Source organism: Thalia democratica, chromosome 8 (genome assembly GCF_965202585.1).
Source record: "Thalia democratica chromosome 8, ktThaDemo2.hap1.1, whole genome shotgun sequence".
Lineage (NCBI taxonomy): Eukaryota > Metazoa > Chordata > Thaliacea > Salpida > Salpidae > Thalia > Thalia democratica.
Genome location: NC_139172.1, coordinates 53,146,292 through 53,166,626, shown reverse-complemented (window position 1 = coordinate 53,166,626; position 20,335 = coordinate 53,146,292). Strand labels below are relative to the sequence as shown.

The following is a 20,335-nucleotide window of genomic DNA, read 5'->3' as shown; positions in this document are numbered from 1 at the left end:
TAAGTCTATTATTTAGAGCAAAATTTTAATTAAAATACGAATAATATTAAAAATGTTTTTGCTTAGATATAATTTTAAAACAACATGCTTCTATGTATGTAGATAACTTATTAATCAGTTTTAAAAAACAGATACTTCTGTGGCTTTATCATATATTTGTATCTAAATTAAATTAAAAATTGTAAAGTTCTTTATTTATATTTCATAAGTAATTTCAAACCGATAAACTACAAACCAGACGTTTATAAATATCGGTGCTAAAAGTTTATATATAGGTGTTCAAAAAACAACACGATGTTGTATAATGAATGTTTTTATTACTAAAAACCTCAATGTGGTTTGCACCAAGTCCAAAATTCTATTTTGTATTTACTTAAAAACTAAAAATATATTTATTACTACAACTTTTATTTTTATTTGCAAAAGAAGTTTTCATTACTTGGTTAAACTGATAAGTACCACGTTTTAAGTATAAATCAATGTTTAAGTTTTTAAAAGTGATTTAACTTCTTTAAAAAGAACCTAGTTTTTTTACAACTTTTCTCTAATCTCTGATCACCTAAAATACTGCTATAAAATATTTTGATAAGACAAATAAACAAACACTTATTAATTTTAATATTTAGTACTGACCTCTACTTTTTTAAAATACATAAGTGTATTTAGTTGATGTTGTTTATAAATGAACGAAAAATAACAAAGCAAAATTATCTTACTCAAATAAGCACTTTAGTAAGCCTTGTACCATATATTAGTCCATATAACTTTTATTCACTATAACAACTTTGACATTTATACCTCTTTTGATCTATTTTTAAGAACATGGTTTTTTATAATTAGAATCTCTGGTCTCTAATCAATAAGCAATTTTAACAACTTTTCTCCTCACCTCTTTTGATCTGCTGCTCCTTCCTGACTTGTTCCATGTACGGGCTGAGTGACATATATAGTGAGTGCGCATCCTTTAGCAACCTCAGGAAGTACTGGGACTGTCTGGCGTTCCTGGTGAAGTAGGTCAGTCTGTGGCAAGCGTCCACCTCCGACGGGTAGATCTCGAAACGACGTTTCTGATGAGAAAGAGATTTTCATAAAATGCTTTGATTGAGAGAGTTTTTGTGAATTGAAATTCATAATTAAGTTTCTCCATTATATACGTATATATATATATATATATATATATATATATATAAAATTAAGTTATTTAACTTGATAAATTTAACTTATTATATATTATTTTATAATTATTACCTTTTTATAAAAAATTATTAAAAATCTTGCATTTACAAAAACAAAAATATATATATATATATATATATGTATGTTTTTGTAAATGCAAGATTTTTAATAAAGTTACATTTAGTCAAAAAAAATAAAAAAGAGAAAGTTAAAACAGGTTTAGAGTAACTTTAGAAATACATACACATTTTAAATGTTTAATATTTTATCAAATAAGCTTAGTTTCATTGTATAGAAAATTCCGCTGTAACTTGGAGTGTTGAAGAATTAAAGCTTCTACAAAAATTAACTACTGGATCAAAAGTCTAAAATAGATTTAATCACTACTTGTGAATAGAGATAATGCTACTTCAATTTAAACAATCTTATTATTACAAAACACTTTGACCCCCTAAATTCAACAAGTGCTCCCCATTTTATTCACTTATCCCTACCAAACAATTGTAGCAAAACTATAATCTCACTTTGACTATTTGTAAAGTAAATTAAAAAGTTGCTTAATTTTTTTTTAAAGGTTTTTATATTTTACTTTTTGATTCATTACAGTTCGTTATAAAACTACAACAGGTAGTAATGACTTAAAAGAAGCTTAAAAAAATATAATAAGAAGCATATAAAGTAACTAGTTTCTAATGGATGTAGAAGTTCTAAGGTTTATTCATATTTTACAGTATACCTAACTTCAAAAACCAAAAAAAAAACATAATTTTTTTATCTATAAAAAAATTTTTTTGTTTCTTTATAAATAAATATAAACTCACTTTAAAGTGTATTTACATTAACTATAAAAAAAGTTTAAACTCACTTTAAAATGTATTTACTCAAACTCAAAAAAACATAAATTACAACTCACTTTAAACGACAGCCTTCCAACTCTGCTCCACTCGTAATTCAGGTTCAACCTGGGAGTTGTGTGGACGAACCTGACGCCTGATTGGTTTATTTTGATCGTCACGCTCGGCTGGTTTTCGTATTTGTGCTGCAATTTTAAGATTTAATTAAAATAAAAAAATATAATCAATACAGACAGAAAAAAAAATCTTTAACATCATTATAATGCCTGTATGATAAAAATTTATTGAATATGTACGTATTTGTTTATAAAGCTGATTATAATAGTTCAATCCTAAAATAAAAAGTAGATACATTATGTTTAGTAAATTGAATAGCTGTACACATATTAAAATAGATTTTTACTAAATTTTTCAGTTTTACAAATACGAATAAATACTAGATAACACCCAATGTAATATCAACAATTACTTAATAGGAAAATTTCTAAAATCAAACAGAAAACATTTGACTACACATCAGCACAGCTGAACTCAAAGTAATGCGAATTTGAACGCGTTAACGTGAAACCTACTTAGCTAAGAACTTCATCAATAATTTAAAACCATTTTACTACGTTTTCAAGTTCAAAACTAAAACGCGAGTAATTTTGACCTTAAAATTTGTTCTAAAACGATTACAACACTAATTGAACATCAAATTTCACCAATTATACAAATATTTTTAATTTATACATTATTCTCAGTGTTTTTGCAGTGCTAGTGGTTGTTTTTAAACCTTAACATTTTATCATATTTCTAAACACCATATTCTATTTTAAGTAATGTATGTATTAATTTACTAAACTTATATACCATTACAAAAATAATACAAACATTAACCTTAGAAGTCTTGTAACTATGTACAAGTACGAAGTTAGTCATGTTTAACAGTTTTATGTATTAAAACGTCCTGGACAAGACGTTAGATGGTATCCGTGGTGTGCGACTCGATAACTGAAAGGTTTTTTCGTGCACCAGGTCCTAGGACCAAACAGTTTCAGCGTATTTTTTGTCGTTCAATAAACTACATTATTATCAAAAGTAGTACAAACACTTACCTTAGAAGTCTAGTAACTATGTACAAGTATGAACTTAATCATGTTTAACAGTTTTATGTATTAAAACGTCCTGGACAAGACGTTAAAAGGTACCCGTGGTGTGCGACTCGATAACTGAAAGGTTTTTTGGTGCACCAGGTCCTAGGACCAAATATTTTCAGCGTATTTTTTGTCGTTCAAAAACTACATTATTAACAAAAGTAGTGCGAACAGTTACCTTAGAGATCTGATAGCTGTATACTGGAACGTGTTCAATTCTAATAGCTAGTTATATACGTACAGTTAAAAAATACCTACCTTAGAGATCTGGTAGCTGTGAACTGGGACGTCTTCTATCCTGTTAGCAAGTTTTATGTATTCACCTTCTACCTCGTGTTGCGTCATAGTGTTCCTGTGTTCGTGCATCTTCGGCAGGTTCGCAATGATGAAACTTTCTTGCCATTTCACTATGAACTAAAAAAGATTGCATATAAGTTAAACTAAAACAGTGAAACTTAATACATAAGGTATTATTGTTTTCGGTAGGATAGTTTGATGAAACTTTATTGCCATTTTACTATGAACTGGAATAAGACAGTACTTAAAATTTAATAAGTAGTTGTGTTTGTTCATGAGTTGTTACAGAATAACCATTTTTTAACAGTGTTTGAAATATAATGCGATTTAAAACACTAAATTAACCTTCAAAAGTGTTATTTTATTATTAGTTATCAAAACACAGCAGTAAAACAATTGTTGTTTATAAGGTAAGTTTCTTTTATTATTTAACATAAAATTATGATATCAAAAGTGTATTGTTTTTACCATAATTCACATTATTTATGTATGAAACTTTTAAGTTTGGAATACTTTAATTAAGAGTTTTATAAACCTATTTATAGACAACATCTTTTAAAAAATCTTTATTGTTATAAAACTAAGTATGTGTAAAAAAATTAATTGAAACGTTAAACAAACTATACTATAGTATAATATAAAATTACACTTTAGTTGAAATAAAAACATCATTTAACTACATACAAAAACCATGCATTTGTTAACAGTTATAACTGTTATACTATGATAACGTTACATCAACATATAACCAAGTGTTTTCTGCGTAATTTCACAAGAATTCAAGCTAAAACAATATAGTTTAAAAGGTTAGAAAATTTCTAAGAACAATGATTGTGCAAGAATATTGTTTGTGTTCGGTATAAATAAAATACTTACGTCAAACCAACTACTTAAAATGCAGAAAAGAGCGTTTTATTTTCATAAACAATAAAACCAAAACTACTCAGTCCTTCCTTGAAATGTGCTTTGACGTTAAATAGCGTTTCTCAAACACAGAAGTTTTTAAGAAAACTTACAAAAATAGTAATATTATGGTTTCAAACCCTTTAAAAAAACATATTTCTTTCAACTGTACCATAACATAACAAAAAATTTTTATTACATTTTTTGTCTCAATCCTTCTTTTAAGTTCATTTATTTTCACTATGTAGAATTTATCAATAACAAACTTTAGGCATATGTTTTTGGTATTTAACTTTCAAAAAAAATTCAACATAAACTTAGTTTTTGTAAATCATATAAAGAAAGTGTTTATATAAAACTAATGTAAACACATACGTTTTAAGATTGAAAATGTTTATATTAGTACTTCAAAAAAAATATTTCTAACTGATTAGTAACACGTGCTTGTTTGAAATCCGTGATAAAAATTATAATTAGCACAGAAACAGTTCAAAACTGATATGTAAGGAGTAAAAAATACTTATTTCGAAATTAATGTTTCACAATTTTTTCCTCATTTTTTAAAGATAACTAAAGTTTAAAGAAAATTTACAATAACTTTTATAAAAGCTAAAAGTAATTTATTTTATATAAAAGAGCTTAAATACAACAAAATTTTATTAAATTAAAAAGTTTTATGATTAAAAAATTAGTAAAATGAACTTGATTTTTAAGCTTCAATCTTTTATGTCCTTTAGTAAACCTATGAAAAAATTCCAACTAAAATTAAAATAAAAACAAAAGGCTTGTTGACAATTCTTGTCAACAGATTAGATATACCTTACATAACACATTGAAAATACCTAACATTTTTGTTTTTACGGTATTTTAACGTTGTAAGTCCATGTAAGTTTTTTAAATAGGTAGAATATAATTTTATGAAAGTTTAGGACTTATATAACGCATTTTAATCAGATTCTTCATATTTTTTACCGTACATAAATAAGTTAAATTGTAAACACCACTTAAAGTATAAATACCAAAAGGTTTTTTAGTTTACTTCGTTATAAACTGTTATCAAGATTAACTTTTTAACTGTAAAACCACATATTAATAGTTTGTTTATAAATATAATTAAAATGAATGAAACCTATTTGAAACTCAAATAAAAACGATATTCAAAAGCAAAACTTAACAATCTACGACGCCTAAAGTAAGTCACGATTTTAGAACAATTTTGCAATTTGAGATGGTATCAAAACAGTAACTCTAAATTGTGACTTACTTTGAAAGCTACACAAAGATTTAAAGCAAAATTTGATATTTTAATGGAAGAATTATGCTTATATTATTTGTCACTTGAGATTCTTACAAAACAGTGATTTGAATTATTTTTTAGTTATAAACTTTGTAAACAAAAACCTTAACTACTGAAAAATAATACTCAGCCATAAAATCGAATCTAAATTACTGGCGTAAAACAAAACAACAGTATAAGCGAAAATTGCTTCCAAATGAGAAACATTTTAATACGTATGTGAGCACAGGTCATTTTTTATTTAAACTGCAACTTTTAACAAGTTTTAGTTTTTATTTTTCTAATCATTAACGTTTTTTATATATTTACTATAGAAATAATCAAGGTTATCGTTAATAAATATTGATTATAGAATATTTAGGTTTTTTATTATTTCTAGAACAGAGAAGTAATAATTTCAATAAAAAAAAATATTTTTTTTAGAATATAAATTCAATAGCATTTACATTGAATTGTAAATACTGTAGAAATTTTTATTATTGTCTTTCGTTATTACTTGTATTTAAGACTTATCAACCTAGCTTGCTTGAGTAAAACAAAAACCTCATATTAATCACTAATATTTTTTTAAACTCATTACATACTTTGATTAATTTTTTTAACTAGATTTTCTAGATAGTAGCTGACAACATAGACACCTATTGGATCAAACAATACAAAAGCACTTAAAAGTTTACTTTACATTTGAATTTTCTTGTTATGCTGAAACAAAACGTGTTAACAGTGACTTATTAGAAATAAATATTGCTACAAGTTTTTTTTGGCAACAGGTTATACTGTTTTTATTAAAACTGTTTTAAAACTTCTAACAGAAAAACCGTTGAATAACAAGAAGATAAGTTTTAAAAATTGTTACTTTTTACATACTTATAACATGGTGTTGATATCTTTAACTAAGCAAATACATGACTATAACATCAATAACCAAAGTCTCAAAATTTAAGCGCAGTTTTGATTGTTTTTCAATTTAAAACAATACAACACTCCCTCATTATGGACATTGATTAATTAAAAGTTATCATAAAATGCATAACCATCTACAGCTTTTTACCAAAATACTCACCAATTCAGATCAGTGATTAATTAAAAGAATACAAAAAACTTAAATTTTTACAGCTGTTCTCCAAAATACTAACCCATTTAGTAGAGTGATATATTAAAAGTTATCATAAAAGACATCAAAATCTACAGCATTCTACCAAAACACACACCCATTTCGGACAGTGATCACAAGGGTTAAAATTAAATCAGGAGTAAATAGCTAATAATAAAAGAATTAAGAAACAAGATTTAAAGCGTGTATTTTATTTATGCTGTTACTCAAAATTCAACTTTTTTAATTCTTAGCAACCCACCCATTTCGGACAGTGATCGTGGGGGTTGAAGTAGGATCCCTGATGCAGTCTCGTGTCGAACTTCCCACTCTCGATGTGGAGGGAGCAAGAGGCAAGCGAGAAGACGAGCTCGTCAGACACGAGGTCCTGGGAGGTGAGAACGTTCCTCTTCAGGTGGAGGTAGTAGTTGTGTCTCGCGAACGGATCCCTTTGAAAGTTAAAATATAATAAAATAATATAATAATTAATATTAAAACTATTTATAATTATTTTAATTATTATACAATTAAGTTCCTCTTCAGGTGGAGGTAGTAATTGTGTCTTGCGAACGGATCTCTGTGAAGTTAAAATAAAATAAAACATTATATTAATTAATATCAAAGTATTTATAATTATTTTAATTATTATACAATTAAGTTCCTCTTCAGGTGGAGGTAGTAATTGTGTCTCGCGAACGGATCTCTGTGAAGATATAATTAAAATAATTCAAAGTATGTGAAACTTATATTTAAAATTTAGTTGGTAGTACACATTTACTGTGTTTTTTGTGTCTTCAAATAAATTGTTATGAAAGTAGTAAGCAAATGTTTTGAAAAAACAGAAAAAAAAGTGGTCGTATGTGAAAATAACTCTTTAAAAGTAAATAACTCTCTTATTCTAAAATACTAAAATGAATCTATAGCTTTATGAAAATAAGATTTTACAATTTTTATGTAATAAAGTAGGTATAAAGTGTTAATTTTTTAGATAAGTTTTCACGAATAACATTTATAACAGTGAAAGACTAACTAAATTTTGTAACATAAGTCATAAAAATTTTAAAACAAACACCATTTATCTTAAACATAACTTTATCAGCAAACTGTTTTCACCAATTAACTGATATGCCGCAAACATTCAGGTTTTTACTATAACCAACTATTCTAATGTCGTAACAAGTGATATCTAGTGTTTGGATATCGACCATGTTTAACTAACAAATACCATATCAGTCAATTTATTTTCATAAATATATTTACCAGGTCAATACAAGCACCCTTGAAAATATCCCACGTACATCTAAGCAAATAAGTTCACATACCTCAATAACTTATTGGAAGTTTAAAATTTTACAATAATGTGGCGTTGGTCAACTAGAACATTATTAAACCTCCAAAGAAAAGATCACCTTATGATTTGAAGCCCTTAATTTTTTAAAATGCCTCTTGACTTATATCATAAAGTTTTTATTTTTTATATCAAATCTTCACTTGAAGTATTGTTGTAGCCATTGCACTGCTAAATGGCGGCAAAAATCTTTACAAAGGAGCGATAATGAGCCTACTTAAAAATATTTTTATTGTCTAATTTCTTTTGTTGAAAGAATAAAAGGGCAATCATAGTAGAGTGTAAGCTAGGTGAGACATACTCGCCACCACTACTACAAACTTTTCGTCTCATTAGAAAACTGTATTTCATTATTTATTGCATCAGTTTCGTTGTCGAATTCTAATAAAAAGTAATAATCTAGTGAGTCATAAAAACAATTTAGCGTAGTTTTATTTATAAATATAACTAATATCTATCAAAATAAAAAACTTTAGCGAGTTTTTTTATGGTTGTTTCTAGTTTACTAAGCTGGTAAACTTTTACAACTTTACTGTTTGTTTTTAGGTTCTTTATATCTTGTGGTTTAGTTAACAAGTTTTATCTGCAAAAATAATTTTTGTGTGTTTGCAGATAGTTAAAAAAAAAACTGGCTATATAAATTTGTAACTGTATGAAAACAACTTTGAATTCTGTTTTTAGAACTGTTTTATAAATTTCAACAAATGCTTTTGTCTTCCAAATTTTCTTTGTCTTGAAATTAAACACAAATCAATTTGACTTCAAGATTTAAAACAATAGCATAAAAAAAGTAAATATTTCCCATGGAAAAACAACAACCTGTTCAACTAATGACGTAATAAAACAATTACATGTAGCATATTTTTGCACAAATCATTTTTATGAATTTAAATAGCTATTCTAAAGCTTTTAAATACTATAAATGTTTAACAGTTCAAGACTTACTAACACTTGAAAAGTAATTTTTAGTATTTTAAAAACTTTATAAGTGATTAAAACCTGTGAAAAGCATTATAAGTAAATTAAATTGAAGTGTTACAAACATAAGAAACATTGTTTTATCTTATAAGTTAAAGCTGTTGACAACTAATGTTGATTTGCACCTATGTTCATATAAACATTTCGATTATATACATATATGTAATTTTTTTGAACACTAATGAAAACACTTATTTTTGTACTGGAACAAAACAACTTTTGTTTTTTAACTCCTATCAATAAATCAAAGTAAAAATATAGACTTCCTGTTTACGTGTTTGATGTTTTTTGAAGCAAAAAGTTTAAACTCTTTTTGAAAGATTAAACATTTTAATAATTATTTACATAGGAGTTTGAAACATTACTTAAAAATGCTTAAAAACGATCAACATCCTTACATGTTAAGTTTTGTTTGTTTTTCAAGTGTAAGGCTTTATATCTTACTAACTCTTGGACAACCTTAATCATTTGATCGTCTATATTTAGAAGTGTATATCCGTTTTTTCGGTTTGTTTACAAAAACCATGCAATTTGAGTAGACTAATTAAAAAACTTTGGAGGTTATCTTTACCTTTAGGTTATACTTCAACAAAAACTATCATCTGCACAGAAAGTAGTCGCCAACTAAATGCATATCAGGAATTCAAAAAACGCATTTAATTTTAGGTTTACGAAGAATTGCCACACAAAACACACAGAGGCAAACAAAATTACTCAAGCGTTAAATTTCACTTTTTATCAAGAAGACTGCACCTTTTTCTATAGAAATGTTTAATTTAGGCGTTTGGAATTTTGCGGAAATATGGAATTCTTGTTTTATTTCAGTTTTATTTGTATTATGTTTCAAAGTTATTTAAAGTTTCAAAGTTTTGTTTTAACAATAAAAGTTTAAATAGCTACATAATGTTTACATTTCAAATTAAAAAAAAAGCAGAAGTTATAACTTGAAACATTTTTAACAAAAAGGAAAGCAAACGTTTGGACAAAAGGCAATTGGAAGCAGTTTAAAGCTGTTAAACATTAGGAAAATTTTAATATTGAATGACGCTACGATTTTGTTTGAATAAAAAGTCTGCAAAGTTTTCAACAAGCAAATGTTACAACTTTAAACAATTAAACAGTAAACACTTTAGCTTTAAAAAGTTTGAAATATAAAGGCCGGAAGGTTAATTTTTTTTTATCGAAATATTTCAACAGCTTTTCAATGTTGAACTTAAAAGTTTTAAACAAACAAAACACAATTTAGAAAGTTTTATAGCATATTAAAAGTAAACATTAGAAGCTTGAAATGTATGTGCCTAAGACATGTTTAAATTGATATTTGAGTATTAGGCAAACTTTTGTACAATAGTGCTTTAATGATAGTAAATAAAAGTTGTTAAATGTTTGTTAATGGAGTGACTTTAATTTTAATAATTTGACGTTGTAGCAATAAGGAAAAGTCTTTTATTTGACTTGGAAATGCAGTTTACAGTCAAGTTACTTAAAGTTTTTGTGCTTACATTAACCAAACAGATCACTTTTTTAGTTCGTAATTAAACTCATTGACAAATAGTTAAATTAAGCCAGATTTTAATTTTTATTCTACAATAGTTTCAAGCAGCCTTAAAATAATTAAAAAAGACTGTGCAACTTTAAAAATTCTTCAGTATTTTTAAAACTAACAATAACGTCTGTAAGATATCTACTAAAACACTTTTGATAAGTCTGCTTTCTATCAAGAATTTTTTATGTATCATGTCATACGTTTTCTAGTTTCATTAGTTATTCAGAAAAAAAAAGACTTATAAAAACTTTTATATACATTATACTAAAAAAGTAAGTTTTAAATTTTTCTAGACACATAGACAATTTAAAAAGCCTAAAACCAATTAGTTTTAAAGTTTACAGACGCTTTTTTAGCTCTTTAGTTGACTTTAAAATCTTATTTTCAGCGAAGTACTTAAAACAACTTTAAAAAAGTCTTCAAAGAACTTTGAGCGCAAATAAAGGCTTAAGACGTGATGTGTTTATAAAAACTGGAGCAATTAAAATTACAAGTCAAACAGATTAAGATTTAATTGTTTATCGTCAGTAAACATATATTACGTCGTAATTTTATGATAAGGACCTTTGAAAGTCAAGAAAAAAACACTATCGGTTCAATAAATAATAAAATATCTTATTAAGAAATTAAATAAATTAATTAGATATAAAAGTTTTAGATAAACAACTACTATCGTATGTTTTCTAAATTATTTTTTTAAACTTCTGTAAGCTCTCTGATAAGTATTTCTAACCTTTATAAAAAAATAAAGGTTGTATTTATCTCTTCATGATAAGCTAAAGTAATTACTTATGAGGTAAATGCACAAAATTTATTAGATGTTGACGTATAAGATAAGCTTAAATTGGTTTGTTATATCTTTTAAATTTTGTATTTCAGAACTTTTTAAATAAAGATTTTTTTATCTTGTCCTTATCTTTTTTACATGTACTTTGAAAAATTGAAAAAGTTTTAATTTAAAACAGAAACTTATCTTGTTCTTTTTAATAATCTTTTTAATTTTATAAAAATTTCCGTTTAGCAAGCTTTTAAACACTTCTACAATTTCTTTTGTTGTTCTACATTCCAAGACTTTGCTCAAAACTTAAAATAATCTATTTTGAATATTTCCCGTAACAGACTTGATCACAATAAGTTAAGAAAAAAATTATTGGAAATAACTTCCCACAATAAATCAAAAAAAGAACAGTTCAAGAAAGCAGATTAAGCTTCTTGACTATTGAAATTTATTGATAATAAAAGCTTACAAGTTAAATTTTCCGTAACACAATGGCAGTAAAAATTTAATACTCGTTCAACTAAGTTTAATTTGTTTAGTTGACTTTAACAGCTTTTGAAGACAGAACTGTTTACATAAATGTCTGTTTACCATTGAACCATATACCAAACTTAGAAAAAATGTTCAACTTTTAAATTTAAAAGTATTTGGCTTTTGTTAGTCGTAAAATTAGTTCGAATTTGTTATAATCTATTACCACTGGACACACATACTTTTAATAATTTAAGCTATTTGATGCTGACAATTAGAATGAAACATATTTTTTTGATGATTTTTGTAATAACATATTTCGATTTTACATTACACCACATTTATAACTAGTTGTAGCTTATAAATTGATTTATCAACGAAATATTCACACATATATAAAACTAAAAAGTTCAAATTTTAACAAAAATAGTTACAGTAAAACAAAGTTATGTTTGATCAAGTATTATGATTGAAAAGACTTGACTTAGTATAAACCAAATATAAATGTTATTTTTATTTAACTTTTGTTGTATTTCTTTTAATGTATATTTAAAATCGGATTAAACTTAAACATTCGGTTAGCTACGTAATATTGTTTTAGTAAGATTAAAACATTTATTGAGTAAAAAAAATGGTTGCCAATATTTAAGTTTTTTAACTTGAAAAAAAAAGTGTCTTTATTTTATTCATTATAAACTATTGACGTACTTTATTGACTTAAACATTTAGTTCTAGTGCAAAAAATGGCTTTAATATTCAGTTGTACTAAATGCATGCAAAGAATTTGAAGTAGAAATTATCACTAAAATAACATGAACTATAAGTGCGTGCATTGTATGATATGTTAAAAAGTATTGAAACTATACACTAAATCATAATCAGCTAGTTTATTATAAAAGTTTGTTTATATTTTTTATTCATACTGTTTGATATTTAGCTTCTGAAGTATGTACATTATGACTTTATCTAAAAATACTTCATATGCTTTAACGTTTGTAAAGTATTTACTTCAGTTGCAGTATATGTATTTCAAGAATGTAAAGTTTATCTTTGAACTGATTTGAATCTAAAAGTAGTCTTTGCATTCAGTATTTAAAAGAACTGATATAATGACACTTAACTTGCTTTTAAGACCAAGAGGCTTTTAAGTTTCTAACTAGTCTAGTGTTTTATTTTGGTTCTTTGTTTTAGAAATAAAACTTGGTTCTGTATGTTGAATGTTATTAAAACTTAGATTACACTCTAAAAGTATTATTCAAAGTGATCGAAAGCTTTTAAGCACTGTTATAATATTAAAAAAAAAATTTTTAATAATAGTTTACTTTTTGAGTTTAAGAAAAACCAAACTTCATTATGATTTTTACCTATAATTGATAGTTTTTACGAAATTTTCATTAAATCTAAATAATTAAGTTTAAAACAACTATCTGTAAATTCAAATAAATATTAAAGGTATTTTTAAAAGTTTTTTAAATGTTTTATTAGTAAGCTGTTTTATTATAACTAGTACATGATAACAAAAATTAAAACAAAACTAACTGTATAAGTCGTTCGTGCTCTACAAAGAACTGGACTTGAAACTCGACATCGAAAATTCTTGACAGATTTATCTGGCTCGCCTGTGAAAGAATACATTATGAAAAACCAAAAAAAAATAAAAAAAGTTAATAAGTTACAATTGAGTTGCTTAAATAAACCTGATAATAACCAAACACTTTTTAAATATCTTACTGTACAATTACAACTAAATTTTTATACTGAAAATAACAAAATTGATATGTGCTTATAAATTTAATATACATTTTCTTTATAATTCCGTTTAAATGATTAAGTAATACAGCATATTCTTTAAATTATTGTTTAATTTAAAAATTTTCGATACTTTTAATAAAAACTTAAAATTTAAGTTGTGATTTATATTTCATTGCCTACATATAGAAATATGTTAAATATTCTGCAAATGTTACTATAAAAAGCAAATTAAAAGTTTGTTGATAACAAAAGAATAAATTCCACTTAAAGTATGGAGAAATTTTTCATATGCCTTTATTTACACAAAACTTTAAGGAGAAATTTCCAACTTACAATAAAAGTTTGCAATTAAAACCATAAGTTTAAAAGTCTTTTCATAGTAACATTTTTAGTTTCGCAAATTTATATTTAAATAAAAACTGTTTTATTTGAAAATTTAGAAATAGATTTACAGTTTAAGGTCTATAAAAAACGTTAGGAAAATAGTAACTAGTTTTTGTTTTTGAAAAAAGGTATTTTAATAAAATTTAGTAGGTATCGTCACAGTTGTATTATGTTTTTTTATGTATAAGACTTTTATTTTATTAAATAATCTGGTTAGTATAAAATTTTAAATATATATAACTAACAACATATAAAAGATCATTAAAGACTAGTTTTTAGAGAACCTTTAAAAACTGTATTCTTACTAAAAATCGAAAGGCTAAAACAGCAAATCTAAAAGGTTTTAAGAAGCTTTAGTAAAAAAATACTTAAATCTAAACTATTTTCAAAAGTTTAATGGCTTTTAAAAGTATTAAAAGAAAATATGTTTCCTAAACTTAATTTCAGTACATGAAAAACAAGTGGGAAACGTAGCATGCTAAGAACAAATTTTTAAATTATTCCACATAACGATAAAAAACATATGCTGTTATTACTGTGTTTTATACAAGTTTTTAAATTTAAATTTTCCAATAAAAAAACTTTCAGTAAACAAAAGTTATTTTAAAATTAAAAACAAACAAAAACTATATCAGTAATAGTTAAAATAAAATATTGATAAAAAGTTATACGTTATTCAAAACAACAAACTTTTTTCTGTGGGGTCTTGACCCAAGCTTTTGGGGCGTACTTGTAAATCTTCTCATCCGCATCCAGGAAGACGCTTTCGTGATCTGTTAACAATTGTGACGTCACAAAAGAAACATTACGTCATAATGAACATTTTGCTGCTTCTTTTATTGTGGTCGCGACAAAAAAGCGCGCTTAAATTAATTAATTGTTTATTTAAAGTTTTAAAACTGTTTGTTGGTTAAAAATAAAATTTTGATACTGTTTATGTTTCAAGATCTCACAGCTAAATTTAATTTGCTTTTCTTTAATTTTTTGTTGTTGTTTTTGTTTTTTGTTTTTGTTAGTGTTTAATAAAATTATGTGTAACTTTAGTTTGGTAAATATATTTAATGCTAAAGATAAATACGTTTTTGGTAAATAAGTAAGTTTTGTTTCAAAATATTGAGATTTTTTTTCTAACATGTTTTGTATTCTTTTACTAAATATATTTACATATTATTGAAAATTTAGATAAACAAAGCTTTTCCAAGTGTGCAAACAACTTAAAAAATTAGATTCATATAATTAGACTTTTGTGTACTAAAAACGAAAAGCGAAGCCACAAATGCAAGAGTTTGTCGAACAGATGGTTAAAGTCTACACAAGTACAAATCTGTCTGAGCTCAGCTACTGTGTATTCTCACTTATTTTAAAATCCCCTGTAAGTAAGTTCACCCTCTACACAATAGCTAAAGCCTGTTATAAAGACTTTCTTAAGAAACTAATTGAATTAGACACATCCTCTACGAGTTCTCACAAGTGTTATTAACTTGCTGTTATTGTTTGAAAGTGAAAAAACAATTAAAAAATCACGTTTCGATGTTCTAAAACACCAAACTAAATATCCTTTGTAAGCAAGAATAAAAATTTTCAGTGGAAAATTTTTAGATGATAAACAAAGTTTTAGTTTTAATTATAATTAAAACCACTTAAAGGGCGCAATACATAAAAAAAATTAGTTAGTTTATTAAGTTTATATATAAAATATTTATAAAACTAAAAAATGCTGTAACATTTTTGTTTTTAATTGTTTTCTAAAAGAAACAAATCCATTTACACTTAGTTTTAAGTGCAAAGTAATTTAAACTTAAGTTGAAGCTGCATTCTTAATTTTAATTTAATCAACTTGAATTTCTCACGAAGATGTGAACTTGATGGCTTTATGTGAAATTCTCATATATATTGTAATTGTTTTCGTCTTGAAGAAAATTAGTTGCGGTTTTGAAAAAATGACATAAAAATGATTTAACCGTGTTAGTTTACATTTATTTAAAAAAATTTAAATATGAATTTATTGATATTTTGAAAAAACAATTATTGCTTACTTGAATAAAAAAAGTTTTTGTAGTTAAATAGGTTTTGTTTAAAGTATCAAGTACCAAAATAAACTTTGTTTTCAATCGCTAATTAAGTTTGTATTTCAACTTTAAGATAAAAACAAACCCTTCTCAATGGACAGCCCGAACACTTGATTTTCTTCAATGGAGCAGAAATGGCAAACCCTCAGAAATATTTCTTTCACCAATGTCTTCGGCTGAAAAAAATAAATTAACCTTATTATATTTGATGAAAACTTTCAATTAAACTTATTTAAAGTATTTTGAATATATGATATAAACAGGAATTAATTAATCTTTTGCAATACTCGTATTATTATTTTATATACTAACTTAATTAGTTTTTTGCAATATAATAATTTTAACATAACTTTGTTGTTTATATTTTGCAGCTTTTCATAGCACGTTAGTTGTTTGTAAAAAAAGAAGTGTGAAGCTAACTTATAGCAAACATTGTTAAATAGAATGTTGTTTTATATCAAACTAATGTAAAAGTTGTTTCGTAATTGACCCTTTCCAATTTGCTTATAAAAACTTCCTATCGAACATCAAAGGATCTATATATCAACAATAAATACTCAAACGGTCAAAAAATCGTACAAAAGTAAGTTTAAAGGTTCAAATTTCTGGTTTGTTTGAGTTATTGTATGTGGATTTTAAAACGTAAAAGTATATTTAATATATCAGTTTTTTTCTTTATTTTATATCATTAAAACATTTTTTTTGACCTTATTTTAAACTGACCAAACACTTACAACAACTTAAGTGGTACAGTACTGTAAGGAAGTTAAGTTTTTAAAGCTTAAATGATATAAAAAGTTAAACTATACTTTACATACAGCAAACCATCGTTAACTTATACTCATGATTTCAAAAAAACTATCCCAGTGAAAGCACTTATGAAAACTTGCTTTTGTGAATCAAACACCCATTGAGCAGGCTGTACAAACTCAGGCGTGTAACCCAGAGGTCAAAAATCACAAAAGAAAATTCGTTAGAAGCTTAACTTGAGGTCAGTTAGTTATGACTGTTGCTGAAGAGGTCAACATTTTCTCATAAGTTTAAAGCTTGAGAGTTCTTTTATTTTGAATTTTAGAAATAGGATTTTTTTTGGACCATCAAAAATATTTTTGATTGACTCTTGAAAATAAGTTGTACCTTTATTTCGTTGAGATTGTCAAATTTATTGAAATGAGTAGACTATTTCAATGAATTTTGTTCGAGTAACAAAATAAGATAGAATCTATACGTGCATTTTCATAATAAACTTATTTGAACAATACAAACAAATAATTTAGCATTCAATTAAATGCTTTTGAGGTACTTGGTTGTAATGTTTCTAAGGTACAAAGTGAAATCATTTTGTTTTTCTGAAACCTTTCTAAAGCTATTTTTTCAAGACTCTTACTATTTATAATAATATAAGTCAAGTGTTGTATAACCCATAACAGAAGAAAAAATATTTCCATAAGATTATAATTGCTATTCCACCTAGTTTCAAAAGGTCGTTTTTACGAACTCAAAAGTTTTCAAAATCTTTTGTTACTACCTCTCTTGTTATTTGTGTTACTAAATTTCAAGTGTGTTTGCACAGAGCTTTTCAAAAAGTGCTCAGAATGGTAGTTAGCGTTGCAAGTTTACTACAGAAAACCCAACAAAAGTTGCATGTTCATTATTTTAGGTTCAATGCAAATTTTTGAGCGCTTCCGAACCTTTGTGCCAACCTATTTATAGTGTCGCTGAAAATAGCTTAAGTCTGCTTTTGTTCAGCTTTTCCTTTTAGAAACATACAGCTTAAAAGTACAAAAAGTTTGATAATTGTTCGATAAAAAAACTTAAACATTATTCTGACCTGTTTTTAATTACGATAAATGTTTTATTTTTTGAAAAAGCTTAATTATGAACTAAATTGTTTTTAACTTGTTTATTTAAAAATGATGAAAACAAGTCATTACTTTTATTCATATTAAGATTTAGTAAGTTTAAATCGGTATTATTAAAAACAAAAGTTAAGCTGGAATTTTTCAGTCGTTACAAAATTCTAAATTAAAAAAAAGTTAAGTTTTTAGTTATTTAAGAATAAACAAAGTTATTCTTGAGTAATAGTGAAAAAAAACATGTGTAAGCTTTTGAAGGATTTTGAATGTTTTGGTTATAAAACTGAATTTTAAAATACTTTGATTTAACAGTAGATAATGCTTTGAAATCTTAAAACGGGTTAAATAAGGTTAATGTGAAAGTATTTTTTGGTTTCAAGTTATTAACGCTACTTAATATAGTATTTTTAATAAAAAATGTACAAATTGTAAGCAATGTTAACTGTTGAAAGCTTTCTTCTCTTTATTTTTGATTAAAGATATTTTTACCCGTACTAAATAAAAACTTATAACTATCTTGCTGATTTTCCCATGATGACTAATTTGACCGATAAAAATTTTTAGGTTTTCAATAGGAAACGTTTTAAGGGCTTTTACCGGGTCAATAGTACTTAAATCATTTGTTTAGAAATAATAAACTCATTTTACATTATTTTAATAAGTTGTAAAGCATTTTTATATTTTGTTGCTGAAAATTAACTTATGCAGTAAAACAAGGTGTCGTTTTAAAACAATTAAAGACAAACATTTTTTTGTTAAGTATTTATCAGACAAATTGTTTAAAACTTTATGAAAAAACTAAAAAGTTAATTTAAGAATAAATATTTGTTTTCCAAAACAGAAACTTCGTACCCTTTACCGACGTAAGTTAGTTTAACTTAAAATTCATTTTATTTTAAAAACTAAACAAGTTAAAAGTCTTTTAAAAACTAATATTTTTTAACAAAAGTGTTAATAACTTCGTGAATTGTATACCAAAGTGGAGCTAGTAGCATCTATAAGTAATAAACAGATATCCTTAGAAAATTTCAAAATACTGTTTTACTTAAGTTCAGACCGCATAAAAGTTTCAACTAAACCAAAAATTAAAAAGATAAAATCAAATTTGTTAACATCGCATTATGAGAAAAGATGAAGTTGGTACAAATAATTCACGAGAGTGCAAGTTAATACAAATGTTTCTACACAAGGCATGCTAATTGCACTGCCCCGAGCTACAAGTAAATTGTAAACAAATACGACATTCAAAAAACTCGTTGTTTCGAAGAAAAACGATCACGTTTAAATTTGAATATAATGAGTCATTTTGCATGTCAGACTTTATTTGCTGTGTGCTTCAAGTTTAAATTAACCTCATGTATCTAGTTCAGATAAGAATCTTACCATGTTATAGTGGCACAAACAAGTAAGTATTAACATAATGTCTCAAAATTTGTGTTCGTTCAAAACAGTAAATAAATTACTTTTTTCAAATCAATGATAACATGATACTTAATGACCTTGAATGTAGTTGTGATAAAAATCGTTATTGTTTTCTTCAAGAGAACGTAATTAAAGTAGATAAAAAATACATTACTACAACATTAGTTAAATAATATATTATTTTTTTGTAAACTAAAACTGTTTTTACATTAACAAAGTGAGCTTGTTTCTAATTTAGATTGCAATCTTGTTGAGTTGAAAAAAACTAAAACGTTTAAACGTTTTCAATACCTCTAAATCAACTCTGTTTAGCTATTATAAAAAAAAATTCTATGAGAAAACACGACGCTACGTCTTAATTTATATTGACTTTTTACATGTTATTTTCTAACCTCAAAATAGAATATAACGGATTCTCCATTCAACAACTTCACTCTGATGGGTCTCTTGTGGAGTTCAGGTCTCATGTCTTTGTCGAACTCCATTTAGTTGTTGGTTTATTTGTACTGTTTTATACTAATTACCTTGAGAAAAGTTAGTTTAATTATACATTAACTTATCATATAAATTAACAAGAAATAGATGTATTTTTGATAAGTTATAAGACTACTCTAAACAGTTAAAAAAAACTTTAATGAAAACATGTCATTATTAGAAATACTGTATTTTTGGAAGTTTGCATTTTTTATTCAAAGCTCTAAAACTTAAAATGACTCACGATTTCAAAAAATACTAAATAGAAACACATCGCTTTTTGACTGATTTCAAATTATTAAAAAAAAACTATGAACAAAGACTTTTAATCTTACTGAAGTCACGTTTACTGTTATGACGTAATAAAGAGAAGTCCAGCCGTTAAATTAAACTATTTAAATTTACTAGTAAGCAGATGTTTAATTGAGATTTTTTTAAATCAACTTAAAATAAACTTTTGATAATAAAACATACTCCAAAACAAAAAATAATACGGTTTTA

The 20,335-nt window shown here is 25.4% G+C and overlaps 1 protein-coding gene across 1 annotated transcript in view; it reads right to left on the bottom strand.

Moving 5' to 3' along the window:
• The window catches only part of LOC145842428 (uncharacterized), a 28,510-nt gene extending 8,623 nt beyond the window's left edge, over window positions 1–19,887 (bottom strand). Inside the window, exons 1-8 of the mRNA XM_082949872.1 lie at window positions 19,753–19,887; window positions 16,168–16,258; window positions 14,704–14,786; window positions 13,417–13,496; window positions 7,019–7,205; window positions 3,425–3,580; window positions 2,090–2,215; window positions 890–1,067 (exon numbers count right to left, since the gene is read on the bottom strand). Of these exons, the coding sequence (XP_082805998.1) occupies window positions 890–1,067; window positions 2,090–2,215; window positions 3,425–3,580; window positions 7,019–7,205; window positions 13,417–13,496; window positions 14,704–14,786; window positions 16,168–16,258; window positions 19,753–19,845 (994 nt within the window). The 5' untranslated portion in view covers window positions 19,846–19,887. The remainder of the gene's footprint in view (window positions 1–889; window positions 1,068–2,089; window positions 2,216–3,424; window positions 3,581–7,018; window positions 7,206–13,416; window positions 13,497–14,703; window positions 14,787–16,167; window positions 16,259–19,752) is intronic.
• Window positions 19,888–20,335: the final 448 nt, after the last annotated feature.